Raw genomic sequence first — 22,914 nt, forward strand, 5'->3', positions numbered from 1 at the left:
ATATTCATCAAAAGAAGACCTACACATAGCCTCTGCAAGGCAGGAACTTCTTATGGGTACTGTGGCCATAAGTCTTTGATGGTATTTTAGGAGTTCCTGTGCAGCCACGTCTCTTTGGTGCTATTTCAGGAGTTCCTGTCAAAGAGTCCGGTGCTTACTGTGACCTTTTACTCACTTATCCCTCTAAACAGGAAGCCAGCTACCTGTTACCATTATGTGTCGTCTCTCGGTTCTGAAAACCACGTTCATGGAGCAGTGTGCTGAACACTTACACAAAGGCAAATACGTGGAAAACAATTTCTTGTTCTCGTGGCTGTCTTGCATGCCAGCAAATTCCTAGCTGCTGGTTAGATCACTCAGAAATACTTGCTGACACATATTTCGGGAAAACTTAGGCAATCAGAGAAACCCACCTTCCCTTGTGGTCATAAAGTCTTTAGAAATGTTTCTGGCTTTTTGTTAGACCAACAATGCAAGCCTGTAGCTGTAATTAGCAAGCAGGATTATCTTCCCACCTGCTATGTGACTTCAGGCAACATTGCTTACTCTGAATTCTCCATTTCCTTCTCTCTACAAATGTAATCTGAACATTTTCTTTTTGCTAATTAAATAAAACAAATTTGCTAAAAAATAGTTTGTTACAGGCAATGACAGATGAAAAAGTGCACAGGTCTTAGCACATTCCATTTGCCTAATAGATCTTTTATTCCTCTATTTTTTCTAACTTCTGGTGTCAGAATTTGGAGAAGGTATTGGCTGGAACAAAACAAAACAAAACAAAACAAAACAAAACAAAACAAAACAAAACAGAACAAAATTGTAACCTAGACCCTGAGTTGCTAGAGCTGCCTGAGGAGAGCACAGAGCAAAGCTGCTACAGGCACCTGCTACAGGGCTGGGTGGGGGAGGGGAGAAGCCATCTGGAAGAAATGGCATTTAAGAAAGCTTCCAGGAGAGGTGGAGTTTCTCTACTTTCCCTATTCCTCTTTTTCTCTATACAGTTATTTATCCAGAACTGAAATGTCCACGATGAACTAGACACTTCATTATATTGCTACAACAGTGAGTAGCTCATAGAGCTTCTCAGAGCTGGGGATAGTGACACAAACCTGTTATCCCAGTATGTGGAAGGCCAAGACAGAAGGATTAAGAGTTTGACGCCACTTTGGGCTGCTAAAATAAAAAAATAAAACAAAACAAAAATAAAACAAGTGAGCAAACAAACAAAAAACCCCAAACCTAAACCAAATTAAACAACAATGACAACAACAAAGAACCGTTTTCTATATAATTAGTTGGAGATGTGGTCTGATAGGGAAAAATCATGTTTCATAATTTTAAAAAACCCTGAAAGTAGGGGACTTATGCCACAGGACACTCTAGTATAAGGACTGAACTCTACTTAACTCAGTCTATCAGTTCAAAACCAGTCCTAAGACCACTCTTGTCCTGCCTCTCCCTTTATCCCAACAGCTCCCAGACCTCCTCATCAGAACCTGTACTTTGCATACCACACTCGACTTATCAGGTCTGTCCTCTTATCCACACTCCACTTGTCAGGTCTGTCTTCTTACCAATCAGCACCTGCCTTCAGATTGGCTTTCTCTCCTGTCCTACCCTGTCATCTCTCTTTTCTTTCCCCTTAAACGGTCAACTGAATTCAAGCACAGGGACAGTGTCACCTTGTGAAGCTCAGTGGACAAGGAGAGGTCAAGGAGACTAGACTTGTTCAGAGCAAAACTCCAGAGAACAAGAAAGAGTGAACTGAAGTGCTTGTGAGATGTTCTTTGTGAAATACGCATTTATTATAAAGGCCACGGCAATGCTTTGGGATTTGTAAAATGCTATCCAAACATTAAGCTCATATTCTTTTGAGGAAGATGATAGTGTTATAGTGGGATATGGGAGCTGATCGATGCTTTCTAATGCACTGGGGGAGGGGTAAATACACATAGACATTAACCAAGATAGAGAAAATGTTTTTACAGCTTTATTAGTGAGTGTGACGCCCTAAATTGTATTCCATCGTGGGGCCAGTTTCTGTGGAGATTTATTGTCCTTTGGTGGCAGAGTTTGCATCATGCTTACTCCGGTCAGCTGAGTGTGAATGGCCACTGCATGAGCTACCTCTGCCATTTTCAGAGAGTTTGTGTGCCCCTGCTGTAGTTGTTTCCTCTTCTGTTTGGGGCCAGTAGCTGTCAGTTAGGGCTTTCCTGCTCCCCTGGGCCCTGGAATGAAGAGGTCTGTGAAGGTCAGTGGGAGTTGGACACTATGATTAGTTCTTGAGGTTTGGGCTCTCTGGTTTATTTCAGTTTAATTTGTTACAAGATATGTGATAGAGATTTATACACTGAATAGTTTAATTTATAACCTTTTAGTTTTTCCTCTGTACTTATGTAACTATGTAATCATTTTTCTTTGCCTACAGTAAGCTAGTTTTTTTGGGGTGTATCTTTAAAAGGCAAAGATTCTTTTTGAAAGTGTTATGAGGGAGAGGGGCAAGGAAGAAGGGAGGGTGAAGGGAGATTTGTGCTTGTCCTTGTGTGTGGTGTATCTGCATGCATGCCAAAACCTGAGTATGGAGTCAGAGGACAACCTTTGAGTTTGGGGCCTTACCTTCTACCTTGTTTGAGATAAGGTGTATTCACTGACAAATAAACCAGGTTGACAGGCCCATGTGCTGCAATCCATCGTCCTGTCTCAGTCTCCCATAGGGAGTGCTGGGTTAGCAGATACTTTCATCATTAAGCCTAGCTTTTTTATGTGAGTTCTGGTGATCAGAACTTGGGTCATCAGATTTGATTAACAAGTGCTTCTGTCTGCTCAACCATCTCCATAGCTCAAAAGATAAAGATTCTTATAAGCATAAAATAACCATAAGGCCATTATTGCCCTTAAAATTAATAATAGTTTTTCATGACCCCAAATATTAGTGCTTGTTGATATTTCTCTGACTTAATTTGTTGCTTAAAGCAGTGATTCAAATATGGTTCATACATTGAAGTAAGTTGGTATTAGCTCCTCAATCTCTCATCTTTAATAAATATATTTTTATTTTTTGATTATTTATACATGCATATAATGTCTCTTGATCTTGTTTATTACCTACTTCTTCTCTTACTTCTTCAAGATTCACCATGATTCCTCATCCCTCCCTCAAACTTCATGATCCCGCTTTTAAAAATAACCCACTAACTCCATCTTGTGCAGTCCATAGACTTGCAGATGTAAGCAGAGATCAGGTTCTTACATTCTTTTTCTCCTCTTCTCCCTTTTTCCCCATTACAGCATATTAACAGAAGAGATTAAACCAGTTGTTCCAGGGAGTGTCCCAATGTATAGATATAGCTGAATGTATATTTATGGTATCATTTAACATGTATTTACTTCTATATCATTTCTATAAATTGATGATTAAATATAGAGGCTTAAATATTGGAAATACAGCTTGATGGCAGAAGATTTACTTAGTACATGTGATGATGTATGTTTACCCTCAGCACTACAATAATATAATAAAAATAGAGGTTTGATCATATTTGATAAAGAGATTTGAAAATCTTTACATTTTCACATGGCTTAAGGTAATCTTATAATGTGTTTTTAAATTATTTATAGAGTTGTTGGCTATGCGAATGTATTATTTTTAGACTCTTCCCTTACTGTTATACATTAAGGATGTGTCTAAGTTTGGCTGGCACACACAACTCACTGATAAATATTCTTGAGGAATGATCACTTTCTGGCCTGACTTTCTTCCCTTCTGTTAAGTTTTTACAGCTGGTGGATGCCTGTGCCAGCTTTCTCACAGAAGCATTGAACCCAGAAAATTGTATTGGAATACTGAGGCTGGCAGACACACATTCCTTGGACAGTTTAAAGATGCAAGTCCAAAGTTACATCATTCAAAACTTCGTTCAGATTCTGAATTCTGAGGAGTTCCTTGAACTTCCTGTGGACACTTTGTACCACATCTTGAGGAGTGACGACCTGTGTGTGACTGAGGAGGCTCAAGTGTTTGAGACTGTGATGAGCTGGGTCCGGCACAAGCAATCAGAACGACTCTGTCTGCTCCCTTGTGTCCTCGAGAATGTGCGTTTACCACTTCTCGACCCATGGTACTTCGTGGAGATGGTTGAAGCAGACCCTCTTATTAGACAGTGCCCTGAGGTCTTCCCATTGCTCCAGGAAGCCAGGATGTACCACCTTTCTGGCAATGAGGTGAGTTGGACTTGAGAAATACTGCATTTTGTTGGGATGTAAGGCATTAGCCAGGGACTATTGTCTACAAGTCCATCATTCCTGAATCTGGGGATTCCTGATCTGTATCATGAGGATGATATCACATTTTCACACAGCTGTGGGGAGGCTTCAGTGAGACACGGAAACCCGTGGTCCTGTGCCTGTCACATCTGTCCTCTGCCAAGTTGTGTGTGGTCTAGTCAAATCACCATTCTAAAGGGGTTCTACTTTCTTCCATTTTTCTACTCTTGTGAGAATTTGTATCTGTTGTTCCAACATTGACTAGATTCAGAGTCTTATCGTTTCTTTCCATGATTTCTGGAAATTCCTTAAACCTCATCACTGTGCTCCCAGTCTGTCCTGCCTCCAAGTCATTCCCACTCCTGATATGGTAGAAATTGCAGGTGTGAACTTCACCCCTGGCCTGACCTTTTCACTGTCTCTTCATCACTTTCAGGAAGATACCCATTCTTTCTATGAAAGTTTCCTAAACTCTACTTTGATGAAATATCTCCTTCCCAGGTCTTTGCCATCATTTACCACCCACTTCTATTGTGTGTGTTTGTGTTTTATTTTTCAATTAAAAATAAATTTAATTAACATGTATTTTTAAATTAAAATATAATTATATCATTTCCCTTCTCTTTTCTCCCTCCAACTCTCATGGCTTCTGTTTTTTTAATTGTTGAAATGTTTAATTGTTTAAATATATGGTATATATTCTGCTGTGGTTTTGATGTGGTAGATACTATCTAAATGTCTTCTTTCTTTCCCTCTACTTAACTTCTGCTTCTACTCCAAAACTGAAGCTTTGGTCATCTTCTCCAAAGAGCCCTTTGTTTTCTTATGGCCATTAATTCAATCTTTGGTCATGAAACCAAATACAGTTGGAAACCATTGAGTTCATCATCCTATAAATAGTCTAAACTTGTAACTCATTACAGTAGGAACTAGAACCTACTGAACTTTTCATCTCTAGATCTTAGAAACCCCTGGTGTGTTGTAAATGTTCAATATTTATGGTTAAATGGGCACCAAGAAAGCATTTACTCCTATATATTTTCTTTTGCAGTTTCTGAAGATATCTTTTACTTAGCATCTGACAAGGTTTTGTGGAGAAGCAAGCTAACAAAAATGCTGTATTATAGGGAGAACTTGCGATTGATTTACACACATGAAACCTTCTGTGTACTTATCACTGTGCAGAAGCTCAGCCAGAAGTTTGGAATGCTGTCTGTCTGGGACTCCTCTAGAGGATGTCTCCTTATTCGTGTGGATCTCTCTACTTTTTAGTTGTTCTTAGACCTGCCACCTACCTATTCTTCACAGGTGTCCTGAGTGTTTGGTATTATAGCATTTCCAAAGCCTCGGCTTTCTTTGGGAGAGGAGGTTTTCACTTCAAAGTTTATCAGGTTAATACTGATGGGGTTGTCTGTTTCTTCTCAAATGGAGTTGCAGAGAATTTCTCCATCCATATAAGTAGCTGGATTTAGTGGCATAAGACTGTTCATAATTTCCCCTCACCATGTGGACTGTAATATTTTTGTTAGAGAGACTGCTTCTGGACAGTATGGAAGGAATTACATGTGCTCTGAGTCCTGAGCAGAGGACATTGCTTGAGGCCATTTTGGAGACTGGGTACTGTAGTGATTTACATTATAAAAGTAGTCCACACAGAGGCCTTGATTACCTGTCTTGCTCAGCCATCCATCCATCCATCCATCCATCCATCCATCCATCCATCCATGCATCCATCCATCCTTCCATCCATCCATCCATTATAGAAGACCACAATATCCAGGTACTATTTTTCCTGGTGCCGAGGATGCATTAGAGACAAGGGGCTGTCCTTATAGTAAATTACAAGGCTGTCCTTGAAGCATTGCCTGCAGTATCAAATTCCTCACTGAACACGGATGCCTGTTTATGTTGTAGGTTGTGCCTTAGTTGCAGGGAGGGAAGGTTTGTGGACAGAAACCAGGCTGATGTTGGGAAGAAATGTTCAGAGAAGCAAATTTGTCTTTGGTACCAACTCATTGCATAATACCTTCAAGTGTCTCAAAATTCTTTATCTCTCTGGTCCCATCCTTACGCTATGGATTTTCTACTATTTATACTCTCAGGCTCTGAAACAAAGGTTTTATTTCTGTCTCTGTGTCTATTTTAAACACACACACACACACACACACACACACACCTTCAAGGCTACATTATGGCCGTCTGTGGTCACAATGCTTTATTTCTCTTAAGGAAGTTCCTCTTCAGATCTGAAGGCTTGCTGCCTCTTGCAGGGCCACCTTTTCTTATAAAGATCTTCTGAATGTATGTGTCTCTCTGTCTCTGTCTCTCATGTATACACAAACACATACGCATACATACATGCATATATGTACACAGATGCACACACATACATATAACTGCGCATGTACAAACAAAGGGTCTCTGTCCTGTCTCTCTCATGTGTATTCACAGAGATATATTCACACACACAAGTGGACACACACACACACACATGCATGCACATACCTCTTCAAAGCAACATTATGACTGTCTGTGGTCATGATGCTTTATTTCTTTTAAGGAAACTCCTCTTTGGACCTGAAGGCCTCCTGTTCTCTGCAGGGCCCCCTCTCCTAATAAAGCTCTTTGGAAGGGTGACATGTGTCAGTTCCTTCCCATGGATTTGCCACCCTGTTCTTCCTTTTTTACATTATGATAATAGGTATTGAATAAATGTTAACTTGGACTTTCATTCCAGGAATTCAGGCTTCAGACAAGGTAGTAGAAAAGAGGCAGGAAATGCATCTGATAGCAAATAGACTCTTGTCTTAAAATAACAACAATAATGACAGGTAACATTTATTCAGTACCTATTACACAGTAGGCCCTAGGTCAACACATTTCATATATTATGCGATTTAATTCATTAAGCCTTCTGAACAGTTAAGATCAGGTAGCCATTATTCAAATGACAAGATCATGGTCAAGGAGGTAAAATCATGTGGCCAACAATAGTGGAGGTGGAAATCGTGGCCTGCTTTTTGTGGTTCCACAGCCTGAGCTCTATCCTGTTATGCTGTGTTTCCTTTGCCTATACATCCTCTTCTTGATTTCTAGATTATTTCAGAGCGCACCAAGCCCAGGATGCATGAGTTCCAGTCTGAGGTGTTCATGATCATTGGTGGCTGTACAAAGGATGAACGATTTGTGGCAGAGGTAACCTGCCTGGACCCCCTGAGGCGCAGTCGCCTGGAGGTGGCCAAGCTCCCACTGACAGAGCATGAACTGGAGAGTGAGAATAAGAAGTGGGTGGAGTTTGCATGCGTGACATTAAAAAATGAGGTCTACATATCAGGTAAGCAGGAAGCTAGCACTAACGTAGTTCCCTAAAGTAGCAAGCATCCTTCCCTTTCCTAAGTGGAAAACCAACCACTACCCTGTAAGAATATCTGAGTTCACAGACGTCTTGCTCTGTCTGGGTTAGAATATGGAACCAGGAACTCAAGTGGTCTTATTCTGGAGAAAACATTATCACCTAATAAATACTGAAATATGGGCAATACTGTATTAAGATATATGAGGACAGACAACTCTAACCCTCATGCAGGAGCAAAAATGAAAGATATGCATCCCAGAGATGCAGGGATGGTTCAATATATGGAAATCCATCAATACAATCCACTACATAAACAAACTCAGAGAAAAAAAACCACATGATCATTTCATTAGATGCTGAAGAAGCATTTGACAAAATTCAGCATCCTTTCATGCTAAAAGTCTTGGAATAACAGGAATTCAAGGCCCATACCTAAACATAGTTAAAGCAATATACAGCAAACCAGTAGCCAACATCAAACTAAATGGAGAGAAACTTGAAGCAATCCCACTAAAATCAGGGACTAGACAAGGCTGCTCTCTCTCTCCATATCTTTTCAATATAGTACTTGAAGTTCTAGCTAGAGCAATTACACAACATAAGGAGGTCAAAGGGATACAAATTGGAAAGGAAGAAGTCAAACTATCACGATTTGCAGATGATATGATAGTTTACTTAAGTAACCCAAAAAACTCCACCAGAGAACTCCTACAGCTGATAAACAACTTCATTAGAGTGGCTGGTTATAAAATCAACTCAAGCAAATCAGTAGCCTTCCTATACTCAAACGATAAGCAGGCTGAGAAAGAAGTTAGGGAAATGACACCCTTCACAATAGCCACAAACAATATAAAGTATCTTGGTGTGACTCTAACCAAACAAATAAAATATCTGTATGACAAGAATTTCAGGTCTCTGAAGAAAGAAATCGAAGAAGACCTCAGAAAATAGAAAAATCTTCCATGCTCGTTGATTGGCAGAATTAATATAGTTAAAATGGCCATCTTGCCAAAAGCAATCTACAGAGTCACTGCAATCCCATCAAAATCCCAACTCAGTTCTTCATAGAGTTCGAAAGAGCAATTCTCAAATTCATCTGGAATAACAAAAAACCCAGGATAGCTAAAACTATTCTCCACAGTAAAATAACTTCTGGGGGAATCGGTATCCCAGACCTCAAGCAATACTACACAGCAATAGTGTTAAAAACTGCATGGTATTGGTGCAGTGACAGGCAAGTGGACCAATGGAATAGGATTGAAGACCCAGAAATGAACCCACACGTCTATGGTCACTTGATCTTCGACAAAGGAGCTAAAACCATCCAGTGGAAAAAAGATAGCCTTTTCAACAAATGGTGCTGGTTCAATTGGAGGTCAGCATGCAGAAGAATGCGAATTGATCCATTCTTATCTCCTTGTACTAAGCTCAATTTCAAGTGGATCAAGGACCTCCACATAAAACCAGACACACTGAAACTAGTAGAAAAGAAACTGGGCAAGACCCTTGAGGACATGGGCACAGGGGAAAAGTTCCTGAACAGAACACCAAAAGCTTATGTTCTAAGATCAAGAATTGACAAATGGGACCTCATAACATTACAAAGTTTCTGTAAGACAAAGGACACTGTCAAAAGGACAAAACAGCAACCAAGAAACTGGGAAAAGATCTTCATCAACCCAACATCTGACAGAGGCCTAATATCCAATATATACAAAGAACTCAAGAAGTTAGACCCCAGAGAATCAAATAATCCCATTAAAAATGGGGTACAGAGCTAAACCAAGAATTTTCACCTGAAGAAATTCGGATGGCTGAGAAGCACCTTAAGAAATGTTCAACATCATTAGTCATTAGGGAAATGCAAATCAAAACAACCATGAGATTTTACCTCATACCAGTCAGAATGACTAAAGTTAAAAACTCAGGAGACAGCAGGTGTTGGTGAGGATGTGGGGAAAGAGAAACACTCCTCCACTGTTGGTGGGATTGTAAGATGGAACCAGTCTGGAAATCAGTCTGGCGGTTCCTCAGAAAACTGGACACGTCACTTCCGGAGGATCCGGCTATACCACTCCTAGCCATATACCCAGAGGATTCCCCGGCATGCAATAAGGACACATGCTCCACTATGTTCATAGCAGCCTTATTTATAATAGCCAGAAGCTGGAAAGAACCCAGATGTCCCTCAATGGAGGAATGGATACAGAAAATGTGGTATATTTACACAATGGAATACTACTCAGCAATTAAAAACAACGAATTCATGAAATTCTTAGGCAAATGGTTGTAACTGGAAAATATCATCCTAAGTGAGCCCCATTCACAAAAAAACACAGATGGAATGCAATCACTGATAAGTGGATATTAATTAACCCAGAGGTTCTGAATACTCAAGACACAGTTAGCATATCAAATGATTCCCATGAAGAAGGAAGGAGAGGACCCTGGTCCTGCAAAGGCTTGATCCAGCATTGTAGTGGATTACCAGGACAGAGAAATGGGAGGGGGTGATTGGAGAATGGGTGGAGAAAAGAGGGCTTATGAGACATATGGGGAGAGGGGAACCGGGAAAGGGGAAAGCATTAGGAATGTAAACAAAGAATGTAGAAAATAAAAAAAAAAAAGAAAGTTATGTTGGGGCTTGTTCAGTCTGCTACAGGTCCAGGATCTGGATGTAGTACTAGAGAAAAGAAATGTCTTATCCTTCCACAAACCTGACCTTCCCAAATTTCTTAGACGTTCTATGATATACTTCTCCTGAAGTACTGAGGAATATAATACATATTTATTACTAAGTTGTTGCTTAATAATGAACAATTATTTGTGCTTGTCTTCTTCTTAGACTTAAAATTCCATGACAGCACTATGGAACAGCTAACAATGCAAAAGCTCAATAAATATTTTTTTTAACTTTTTTTTTTATTCGATATAATTTATTTACATTTCAAATGATTTCCCCTTTTCTAGCCCCCCCCACTCCCGATAGTCCCTTCTCTTCCCCTGTCCTCCCTCCCACCCCTTCCCACTTCCCCGTTCTGGTTTTGCCGAATACTGTTTCACTGAGTCTTTCCAGAACCAGGGGCCACTCCTCCTTTCTTCTTGTATCTCATTTGATGTGTGGATTATGTTTTGGGTATTCCAGTTTTCTAGGTTAATAACCACTTATTAGTGAGTGCATACCATGATTCACCTTTTGAGTCTGGGTTACCTCACTTAGTATGATGTTCTCTAGCTCCATCCATTTGCCTAAGAATTTCATGAATTCATTGTTTCTAATGGCTGAATAGTACTCCATTGTGTAGGGCTAATATCCAATATATATAAAGAACTCAAGAAGTTAGACTCCAGAAAACTGAACAGCCCTATTAAAAATGGGGTACAGAGTTAAACAAAGAATTCTCACCTGAAGAACTTCGGATGGCAGAGAAGCATCTTAAAAAATGCTCAACTTCATTAGTCATTAGGGAAATGCAAATCAAAACAACCCTAAGATTTCATCTTACACCAGTCAGAATGGCTAAGATTAAAAATTCAAGGCCGGGCAGTGGTGGCGCACGCCTGTAATCCCAGCACTTGGGAGGCAGAGGCAGGCGAGTTTCTGAGTTCGAGGCCAGCCTGGTCTACAGAGCAAGTTCCAGGACAGCCAGGGCTACACAGAGAAACCCTGTCTCGAAAAAACCAAATCCAAAAAAACCACAAACAAACAAACCAAAAGATTTGGGCTGGGGAGATGGCTCAGCGGTTAAGAGCACCCGACTGTTCTTCCAGAGGTCCTGAGTTCAATTCCCAGCAACCACATGGTGGCTCACAACCATCTGTAATGGAATCTGATGCCCTCTTCTAGTGTGTCTGAAGAGAGCAATGGTGTACTCATATAAATAAATAAATGAATAAATAAATAAATAAATCTTTAAAAAAAAATTCAGGAGACAGCAGGTGTTGGAGAGGGTGTGGAGAAAGAGGAACACTCCTCCACTGCTGGTGGGGTTGCAAATTGGTACAACCACTCTGGAAATCAGTCTGGCGGTTCCTCTGAAAACTGGGCACCTCACTTCCAGAAGATCCTGCTATACCACTCCTGGGCATATATCCAGAGGATTCCCCACCATGTAATAAGGATACATGCTCTACTATGTTCATAGCAGCCCTATTTATAATTGCCAGATGCTGGAAAGAACCTAGGTATCCCTCAACAGAAGAGTGGATGCAAAAAATGTGGTATATCTACACAATAAATATTTTTGAATGACACAGTCTCTACCATCTTTATCATATAGTAGGCGAATCTGTACTTTAACAATATACAATTACCAATCACAGCAAGGGACAGTACATTATGAGGTTGGAGAAAACAGAGCTTAGAGATATTATAGAATGAAATGAAGATTACATCCTAGTGTTGGACAGGATCACAATCCACAGGCTAGGGCCAAGTCTTAGGCCAAGATTCAGATCAAAAGGAGAATGTGAAGACTCTCTTCCTTCTCCTATGTACTTAGTGTCCTTCAGCACTTATCATCAGCTATTCTATAGGTCTGTTTATGATATTGATTAGACTATATAAGTTATTATTCAAATATTGTAGGATTTGAACAACACAGAGAATAAAAAGTAAAATATGGCAGTCTTTCTGTTCCCCATGTTTTAATTTTTTATAAAATATTTTTATATTTTGTTAAGATAAGTAATGTTATTTCTGACAAGTACTAAAGTTCCACTTTGTGAATGAACACAAGAGTGTGTGGGAGTGGTGGTGTCAGGAGTCCATTGCTCAATTTAGGAATTCAGGGACTTGAGTTCCTCTATCATGTGATTCCACCATCCCACACATGAACTGAATAAGAAGACACATCGATTCTATGAAGCCTTAGCCTGGAAAGGCCACAAAGAGTTCACTGGGAAGAGCCATCAGTGTGCCTTCTTTCCCAGAATAGATGTGGGGTTGGTTATATAGTTTAGTTAGTTTAGTTCAGGAAGGTGATCAGAATTGATCTCAGCCCTCACACTGTATGTATACTTGCTCTTTGTAATATCTCTTAAAAATATACTGTAGCAGACATTTGCATACATGATAGTTTATGAATTTGTAAAAAGGCTCCTGGAAGTGGTCTTAAGGTAATTGAATTGAGAATTTGCCAATTGCTAAATTGTCCTCCACAAAGATTATACATTTTGTAGCTTAACCAGTGCCCATTTTCTACATTCTTACTCACAGTTATCATCACCAATTATTTCTGATGTAATAGATTAGATTATTTTCATTCATACTTTTATATGTTTAGTGATGTTGAGTATATTTTCATGTAATTATTGGCTAATTGTATTTATTTTAAAATGCCTGTTTATACCCTTTGGTTGTTTCTATACTGTTTTGTGTTTGTATTTTTCTTACTATTTTTTTGCATCACATGTTAAATATATTTTGCTTTGTGGTATAAATACTTTTCCTCTAGATTGTGGTTGTCTTTTAACTTTGATTATATTTATACAACCGTTTTCTTTCCTATGTTATTCTGAATTTCACGTTACATTCTCCAAATTACTGTCAGTCTCTTATATTCTCAAGTTGCTTCTTCAAGTGACATTTGGAAGCTATTTTAAGTCTAAAATATCTAACTTGTCTTCAAATAGACAATTGCTAAATAACATTTATTTAATATTTTATATATTTGAGTTATTTTCTATATTCATTTTTAATTGATCAGTTTATCTAATCTTACACTCACACTACCTTTATTCTATTTTGCTGTCAGTATATTTTCATTTTTTTGGTAAAGGTAGCTTCTTTCTTCATTCTTCTTTTTCCAAAAGTGCTCTGGTACAAGCTTGTCTGGAGTCTGTTCCATCACTCACAGCACAGAAACCTTTGCTGGTGAATGTTAGGATTATCTTGTAGGTTCCCTAAGTGCTTTCAAAAGAACAGAAGACAAAAATACCTGAGTGAGTTTGGGCATCAATGGTCGCAGTTTTTCTCATCTGCGCACATAATATGCTTTCCAAACTAATCAGGTACTAAGTCCCTAAATAAAATATAACAGTTGTTTTCATTTAATAAAGATCCCACCGAAATCTTTCATAGTGTTTTATAATCTTTAGTATGGGCCAAAATGGGATCAATAGTACAATGCCTTAAATAGAGGCCTCTGCAAAGGCAGATGCTTAGGGTATATGAACACAATACCAAGAAAGGAAGTGCAGTTCTTTGCAGTCTTAGGACTAAACTCAGAGACACAGTCTGTATACCCAGGAGCCAGGCTTGCCCACACTTATGTGCAAGAAACCAATTAAAACCGCCAAATTAATAGCAAAAAGCAGAAAGAAGAGATTTGTTCAATGTGGCCATATTGGAAAGGAGAGCATCCTGTGACCCTGTTCAAGTTCATCTTTGGGAACCCAAATTGAAATTACAGGTTTTTGATTTGTTCTGTTGAGACAGGGTCTCATTATGTACATCTGGCTGCCTTAGAACTCTCTGTATAGGCCAGATTGGCCTCACATTCATAGAGATTCCATGCCTCTGCCTCCACAGTGCTGGGGTTAAAGACAGCATCACCGTACCTGGTGAGAGTAAAGTGAGTAGAGGGTCAAGGATATCACTCCCAAGCAGGCCTGGTCAAGGTGTGCTGCCCATGGGGAACCCATTCTTGTCTGGGCTTTGATCTTATCTCACAAGTTATTTTAAAAGTTGTTAGAACTCCATGAAATCTCTTTCTGGCAGACAAGTTCTTGACTTGGCTGGTGCTAGATACTCAGCCTGTTTCTTCTCCCAAGATGAGATTCCTGGAGAAATTCTCATTTCTTGGGGTTTATGGTTTCATTTCAGTAGTAAGACTGAGGGACACAAGCATCTCTTTAGATTATCTTCATTCCTGGCATGCTGGTTACATCATAATGAGGGGTAGGTGGGTGTTAGGCAGTCTTGGAAGACTATTAGAAACACCTATAAAAATTCACAAGCATGTTCTTTGACCTAGATATCATAATTTTGTGTTCTAAGAGAGTCATAAAGAAAATATTGTCCATTTCACTTTCAAATGATCAATTATGAGCATTTCATATTTTCATAATAAGAATTAATTTAAAATAGGACAAGCCCTACTGCTGTCTAGGGGGTGAAGGAATGGGTTCTTTTGCTCTGACAGCTAAAGAAATTAAAAAAAATGACCAAGAGGTGCTGCTAGAAATTTTAGACAGCCCCAGAAGAGCCACCAAATGGCACCTAGCAAATCAGCGTTCTCTATTTGGTTTTATTGATAAAAGATTTTAAGAACAGACTCAAATGGAAGCTAAGGACAGTTTATTAGAGTTTAAAAGAAACCCCAGGAGAGGAAAGCAGTGAGTCTCACTGTTCCCTGGAAGGGAGGAGGGGAAGGGAGGAGGAGAAGGAAGGGAGGAGAGAAAAACAAAAGTCTTGCTGCTTTAGGTAAGGTGTCTGGAGGAGAGACCGCGGAGCGCAAACTGCTTCCGGGTTCAGGTTGGTAGGGGAGCTTTAGAAAGAGGACAGAGTCCCACAGAGGTGGTTAGAGCTTTTTAAAGCTTTAGCCAGCATCTGAAAGAAAAAGTTAAAAGAACTAGAACTAGTTGGGCCTCAGATGCAGCCCCATCTAATGGCGGCTTGGCTTAAGGGGTTCCCTGATTCAAGGAAGGCACTGGGGTGGGAAATTTGGAAAGGAAAAAGCACATTGTCTTAAGGTAGAGCTGCCTTCCTGGGAGTATCCCCTGGCCAGATTCCTGAGGTGCTCCATTGGATTAACCCTTGAGAAGAGGCAAAGGCTTGTCTCTAGCTAGAGTTAGATTCATTTTGTTATTCCATTTCTATATCTTTCATATAGATTGAAGATATAAGCTTGCATAATTTTGTAAGATCTCTTGAAAATTTCTTCTAAACTGTTTTTTGTTCCCCTTTATAAATGAACACACTTAGAATATAAGCTATCTTCTAACTTCCTGGCTGTCAAGGCCCTACTACCTCTGCCCAGCCTTTTCGGGGCACAAACCCACCCACCAAAAGGCCAAGCTCACTGAAGCCTTCCCTTGGTCCTCTCAGTTTGCTCCCCATCCTGAGTGGTGTGGGAATGGCTCATCACTCCAGCCTTTGTGGCTCAGCTCCCAACCCAGCATTCATGGTTTCCTATTAAAACTTATTGTTTTAAGTTTGTTTTGTCCCTCCTATCAGACCTTATTTCCCCCTAACTGGGACTCATCTGAAAATTTAGTACTTTTGGAGTTCGGGAAATGTTTGGGGAAAACTATTTTGAGACATCTAGTTGGTGTTTTTAAATTCATTGTATCTCTCGTAGGTGGCAAAGAAACACAGCATGATGTTTGGAAATACAATTCCTCGATCAACAAATGGATTCAGATTGAATATTTAAACGTAGGCCGCTGGAGGCATAAGATGGTCGTGTTGGGTGGCAAAGTCTATGTACTTGGGGGTTTTGATGGTTTACAGAGGATCAACAATGTGGAGACTTATGACCCCTTCCACAACTGCTGGTCAGAGGTATGGGAGATTGTTTCTGTAAGTAATTTCAAAGCTTAAACAACAGCAATGCCACCAAAAGTCCTGCTTGTGGTGGTGGCAGGCTTTTTGACTACTTTGCTTCCTTGGGCACTTTGACCTTCTCTCTTCCTAGTAGCCATGGCATCAACGTTGCTAATCCAGTCCCAGTAATAACAGCCTCCCAGATGGCGGGGCTCTGTATGGGGATTGTTCTGTGCTAGACAAGTCTCAGTTATAGAGGGAAGACTGAGACTATCCCTAAGATGGTTAGCTTTGTTGGTGGCATATCCTGGCCCAGAGTCTGTCTCCTCAGATGCCCTCTGTCCTATTCCTCTTCATACCAGAAACTCCAGGATCCATTTCCTGCACCATTTGTGCACCTGAAGTTGTTTGGTTACGGCTAGAAGTCAGCCATATTTATTTTCTCATTAATAGGCCTTGGTGTGAGTCTCAGCAAAACCACTGCTAGTTACAAGCTGTCCCAGGACAAGGAGAACAACCTTAGTGCCAGTGTTTCCAGATCATTCTCACGTGTAGATTTTCTTTCATACTATCAGATCGTGTTCTAGCTTCAGAAAGTTTGAAACATGGTCACTGTAGGCCCAAGGAAAACTTATCATCACATTGCCAGGCAATCCAGCTAAAGCTGGTGAATCTGTGGGGGTTGCGCCTAAGCAAGATCTTTACTCATCAAGGTCCACCACTTAGTCCCCAAAACTAAAGGGTTATGCAAATTGACAAGAGATTCTTGGAGGTCTCCTTTATTGTCCTGGGAATCACAGATACAAATCTGCCTTAACCCCCAAATTTGCATTGTTTTTCCAGATTGTGAGGCTATGTATATGTGCATAACTTTAACCCATTGTTGGCACCTCATATCCAGTTACCACTGAATGAATGAATGGCTTCATGTACATAGATAGACATTTAGTCTTCCCTGTATTTCTCATTCTCTGGACTCCAGGACATGAAAGCCAAAACAGCCAATACACAGTTTGCTCTAGGCTGCCTAGAGCCTAAAGAGGTGGTGGGCTTTGTTTCTCTGTGCATTTTTAGGGGAAGCCATGGGCTTTGCCATTTTAGTTAAAGCATGCCCAAGTATGTGTTCTGTGAACTTCTCTAGCAATCTGAGCAGTGCATTGACTTTTGTGCCCTCTGCATCTGCAGGCTGCACCTCTCCTTGTCCATGTCAGTTCCTTTGCAGCTACCAGCCACAAGAAGAAGCTGTATGTCATTGGAGGAGGACCCAATGGGAAACTGGCCACAGACAAGACTCAGTGTTATGATCCTTCGACCAATAAATGGGTTTTGAAGTCCGCCATGCCAGTAGAGGCTAAATGCATCAATGCAGTGAGTTTTCAGGATCACATCTATGTTGTTGGTGAGTCAGGGTGACTTCTTACTTATCTGTAGCCCCTCACCCACATGGCCACCTAGGAGACCAGATATCCTCTTGAGAACGGCTGAGTGATGTGGATGGAGAGGAAAAGGAAGAGAGGTTTTGGCCTAGGCCTTGGTGGGATTTCCCTGCAAGTCCTGGAAATAGAAACAGCCATTCAAAACATAGATACCATAGTTCAAAGGAGGAGGCCAGAAGTCACTGCAAGAGTCAAGTTGTATTGCAAAGGTAGCAAATATATGGAAACTAAAACATGCAGTGTAACAAGTGCTCAGCAAATAGGAAACATTTGTATTTGTTAGTTTGTAATCATAGGAATGTTCCTCTCTTGCTTGTTTTAGGCACCTGGAAAAAATGTACTTAGTTGAGAGGAAGCCTGGCCAGCCAGACTATAGTTGGCATGCAATTGTTAAAGATGCCAATTATCAGTTCTGACCATTCTTTAGGATTACCAGGGAGCCTTTTTTATAAAAAATAAGGTAGCTATGCCTTACATCAGATATGCATAATGAGAGGAGGAAGAAGGGTGTCCGGAAATAGTACAACTGTAATTTTTAAAATTCCAGCTGATTTTAATGTGCAGCTGCACTGGAGAACTAGGGGTTAAAGTGGCTCCAGAATACAATGAGTGACTAATCAGAGCTAATCAGAGAAGCCATTGGGCGGTAAAACACTGAAATACATTAAAGGAAGCACAGCTCTCCCTTGCTTCCGGTTTTGTTTGTGGTCAGGCTTCTGACGGTTTCAAAGATCCAGTATCAAGACAGGCAACCCAGGTTGGTGTCTTAGACCATACTTAATCTGTAAAGAGATGCCATTCCACCTAACTCCTGTTGAAGACTTTTATGAACCCTGTGTGCATGGTCCTTTTGTTATTTTATAACCACTGTGATTCTAGTGCTTAAGGTTACTGATGATCAGAAAGTAGCCATGCTGAGGTGCCTGGCATTCTCCCAGGGAGCCAGGCTCAGGGAACATTTTGCAGCAGTGCTAAGTCATGTGTCTTTTAGACTCAGATTCCCAGTGGATCAGAATTTTAAAGGTGATGAAGTTTCTTCAGGTTAGTAGCTTGAGGATCCATTTTCGCTTTCTGGAAAGAAAGCCATCAGTCTACTGTTTCTTTGGTAAGATGGTAGATTTGGCTTAATCAGAAGTATAATACATGTGATTAATGAGAAAAGACCCAGAAAGATGTTCAACACGCATGTTTTTTCTTCGCAGGTGGTGCCATGAGGGCACTCTATGCTTATAGCCCTCTGCAAGACAGCTGGTGTCTGGTGACACAGCTCAGCCACGAGCGAGCCAGCTGTGGAATTGCACCCTGCAACAACAGGCTGTACATCACTGGTGGGAGGGACGAGAAGAATGAGGTCATTGCCACCGTGCTCTGCTGGGACCCGGAGGCTCAGAAGCTGACTGAGGAATGTGTGTTGCCCCGAGGAGTATCACACCATGGCAGTGTTACCATCAGGAAGTCATATACCCATGTCCGGAGGGTTGTCCCTGGAGCAGTGTCTGTGTGACTGCAGAGGGAATCAGGAGTGCCCCTGGAGCCTCTGAGCACTGATTCTGTACCCTAGCTTGCCCATGTCTGTTGTGAACCACAGGCTTGGCTTGGGCTTAAGTTTCATCATGGGGCACCTAGGAAGATGAAGCCTTGAGATATGTGAGACCAGCCAGGAATGCTGTGTGAACTACCTCAGGATGAAGGGTAATGTTTAACATTCCATACATGCCTACTTACCCTGGCCTGTGCCAGGCACTTATCCATTGTAATTTACTTAACAATGGCAATGGCCTGCTGCCAGAAAGTATCACGCCTGTCTTAGAGGAAGGGAAAAGGAGTTTCAGACAGGCCAATTTTCGCTGGGTCTCTCAGGAAGCAAGAAGCTAAGCCAGAATAAACCTAGGTCTTTCTGTGTCAGTCAATGTGTCTCCCACCACATTGCTTAATTCAGACAGGAAAAGAGAAAGCCAATCCCAAGATCGGCTGGTGTCTCTTTTTGGCAAGTTTGTTAAAGATAAGGGAATAAAGATATTTCTTGGTGCTGTCTCCCTTTTATTCTTTGTACATAAACCCCAGGAGAACCTGGTCTTAGCGCTTTTCAGGACACTGTGTGTCAAGAGCATTTCCCATGATCTCCCACTGGACAGGTCTGTTGTGACTAGTCTGGGCAGGACTATTTGTTTTGAAACAGGTGAAAGTTGTCCTGCTTTTTCTACATCTCAAGTGTTGCTTTTGATTATGCCATTCTGGACTAGAACTCTCATTGCCATTTGCTGGCTGGGGTGACTCTGTGGATACAGCACTTGCTGTATAAGAATGGAGACCAGTGTAGGAGCCCTAGAGTCTACATGAGAGCCGGGCAGACATGGTAGCTGCCTGTACTCCCAGTACATGGGAAACAGAGACAGGGAAGTTCCCCAGGGCAAGCTGGGCAGTTAGTCAGGGATGAGGACTCCAGTTCACCTGGGGCCTCAGTAAAGGAAAATGGAGAGTCATTGCTGGGAGAGTGTGGGTCCAGCAGTTCAAAAGTGGAGAATAACTGAGGAACTCATTTGACATCAGTGTTGGACCTTCATTCGTGACACACAAATACACCCACGCCACATACACATTTAAAAAATAACATAGAATTAAAAGTTGAAATGAAAGTGGTTTTGTTAAGTATTGCTTTACGTTCTCAATGGTTTGGTGACCTGGCCTCTTAGAGTATAGCTTCTGTTTTATTTTTACTTTTGGGTTCTCCCAAGCCCCTCCAACCTTCAGACATACACTTCCTGAGGGATTTACCTCACTCCTATGATACCTGCGGAAGAATCCACCTCAATTCAAACCTTAGACTCTACCATTTTCTATACACCGGATGGTTGCCGTGGACTAGCAACTGGACTTTACCCATATACCTCCTGTTAAAAGGGTATAATTACATTTTCAGGATGGGTTGAGGCTTTCCCAAGTACTTTAAAAAAGGGCCTCTACTGTGTCCTGTATCTTGATCTCTACATTTATTTCCCAATTCAGTCCAATTTGAACTATTAAGGCAGTTCCAATGAGGTAACTGCCTTAATATACATACACAATCACCCAAGGAGTTGTGACCTCCTTCCAGATTTCCTGAAAATTCCATATGCCATATCACCTCAATTGTCAGAGAAAGTAGAAATGACTCAGTGAACCCTCAAAGAAACTCTCATTAAGCTATCTCTAAACTAAATTAAAATAAGAGTGCACCAAGCTCTAATGCCCTGCACATTTAAAACTTGAGGGTCTCCCTGCAAGCCCTCCCACCTCACCCCTTGGATCTTATGTATTTAGTGCCCCTGCACTGGCCCCTCACCCACTCTGATTCCTTCTCCTCTTGCCAGCCGTCTCCTTTCCTTTCTAACAACTCAACTCCTGCTCTCTCCTCACGCTGATGCATGCCCCACTCCCATCCTAGAGCCCTGGGATCTAGAGGATCCCTCTGAGTTAGGGTTACCATTGCTGTATGAGACACCATAACCAAAAGCAACTTGGGGAGGAAGGAGTTTATTTTACTTACAGTTTCATATAACAGTTCGTTCCCAGAAGCAGTGAGGACAGGAACTCAAGCAGGGCAGGAGCCTGGAGGCAGGAGCTGACAGCCATGGAGGAGAGCTGCTTAATGGCTTGCTTCCCATGGCTTGCTCAGCTTGCTCCAGGGATATCCCAATCAGAATGGGCTCGGCTTTTCCACATCAATTACTAATTTAAAAAATGTTCTACAAGTTTGTTCGCAACCCAATCTTATAGAGGTATTTTCTCAACTGAGGTTCCCTCCTCTCAGATGGCACTAGCTTAAGTCAAATTGTCATAAAACTAGGTAGCATATTCCCTAATTCTAATTCTCAGGACCTGTCCCCCAAATGGACTTATCACCTTAAGATGGTGGTTCCTACCCAAATTACCTCTAATCTTGGTGACCTCTCTTCATGGATTCACCTGTCTTGCTCCCCAAAGATTTGAAACCTTTCTTTGAACAATACTTGCTGGACCTGCCTTCTTTAAAATAACTAGACTCCCACCTGTACTTGAACAGTAATGTTCTAACATTAGCTCTTCTAATGACTCTCAATCTACAATCTTCTAATGACTCTCAATCTACAATCAGGAATGTATTCATTCCTGATACATCTACAAGGAGATTCATGATTAATCCTACTGTCTATCACCACATTTGTGGACTTTCTGGACATTGTGGAGAAGCCAAGGCTGCAAGGAACCTTCATTCTTTTCACCCCAGATCAGATACAATTTTTATTACTAGTCTATCTATCTATCTATCTATCTATCTATCTATCTATCTATCTATCTATCTATCCATCCATCCATCCATCCATCTATCTATCTATCTATCTATCTATCTATCTATCTATCTATCTATCTATCCATCCATCCATCCATCCATCCATCCATCCATCCATCCATCCATCCATCTATCTATCTATCTATCTATCTATCTATCTATCTATCTATCTATCTATCTATCTCATCTCTATCTACCTACCTATCTTAGCAGAGAACCTGGTGCAGACCTGTGCAGTCTCTGCACCTGCTTCAGAGTCTTGTTTCACAGAGACCTGCTTCCATCTCTCTGAGTTCCTATAAGCTTTGCTCAGTTGTTTAAGAAGGCCTTGTTTTCCGGTTGCACTTTACCACTTCTGCCTTTGCTTCCATGGGTGCCCTGAGCTCTGAGGAAAGGGATTTGATGCACACATCCTATTTCGAGCTGTGTGTTACAAGGTCTCTTTATGCAATGTCTTGTTATAGCTCTCAGTATTTGTTTCCACCTATTGTAAGAGAAAGCCTCTCTGATGGTGGCTGTAAGGGCCCGCATCTATGAGTACAAAAGAATAATTAGGAATCATTTTATTTTATTTTATTTTATTTTATTTTATTTTATTGGGCCAGTAATATTTGATTTTACTTTAGGTCTCTGGGATATCTAGACTCTGTTCTTGGTCATCCAAGAGGTGTCCAAGGTGGGTTTCATTTTATGGAGTGGGCCTTAAGTCAGGTCAGCTATCAGTTGGTTACTCCCAAAAGGTTTGTACCACCACTGCCCTAGCATACCTAGCATATTTTGCAGGCAGGACAGACTGTAGATCAAAGGTTTTATGGTTTAGTTGGCTTACTTTTCTTTTCTGGTAGCCTTCAGAGTACCTTTCTATGACACAGACACTAGAACATGTGATGAAGATTCTATGTAGGCACCAACTCTACCCTTCAGTGTTCAGTGATTTGGGTGAGTACAGTCTTCAGCAATGGGACCTTGCTGTCAGTTTGTGGAGAGCAACCTATTGTCTTGGGAACAGCCTGGGTTTTTTTGAGGATTTCATGGGACCCCTTTGGCCAACAACTCAGTTGGT

At 40.9% G+C, this 22,914-nt stretch overlaps 1 protein-coding gene across 2 annotated transcripts in view; it reads left to right on the top strand.

Moving 5' to 3' along the window:
* Klhl6 (kelch like family member 6) overlaps positions 1 to 19,576 on the top strand; it is a 41,160-nt gene extending 21,584 nt beyond the window's left edge. Inside the window, exons 3-7 of one of the 2 annotated variants that reach the window (XM_052159155.1) lie at positions 3,781 to 4,221; positions 7,360 to 7,597; positions 15,922 to 16,124; positions 17,292 to 17,505; positions 18,745 to 19,576. In XM_052159155.1, coding sequence (XP_052015115.1) covers positions 3,781 to 4,221; positions 7,360 to 7,597; positions 15,922 to 16,124; positions 17,292 to 17,505; positions 18,745 to 19,046 — 1,398 coding nt within the window. In that variant the 3' untranslated portion in view covers positions 19,047 to 19,576. Of the gene's footprint in view, positions 1 to 3,771; positions 4,222 to 7,359; positions 7,598 to 15,921; positions 16,125 to 17,291; positions 17,506 to 18,744 lie in introns of both variants that reach the window. The other variant, XM_052159154.1, reaches the window with a different exon arrangement.
* The last annotated feature ends 3,338 nt before the right edge of the window (positions 19,577 to 22,914 follow it).

This window comes from Apodemus sylvaticus, chromosome 15, assembly GCF_947179515.1.
Source record: "Apodemus sylvaticus chromosome 15, mApoSyl1.1, whole genome shotgun sequence".
NCBI classification, from domain to species: Eukaryota; Metazoa; Chordata; class Mammalia; order Rodentia; family Muridae; genus Apodemus; species Apodemus sylvaticus.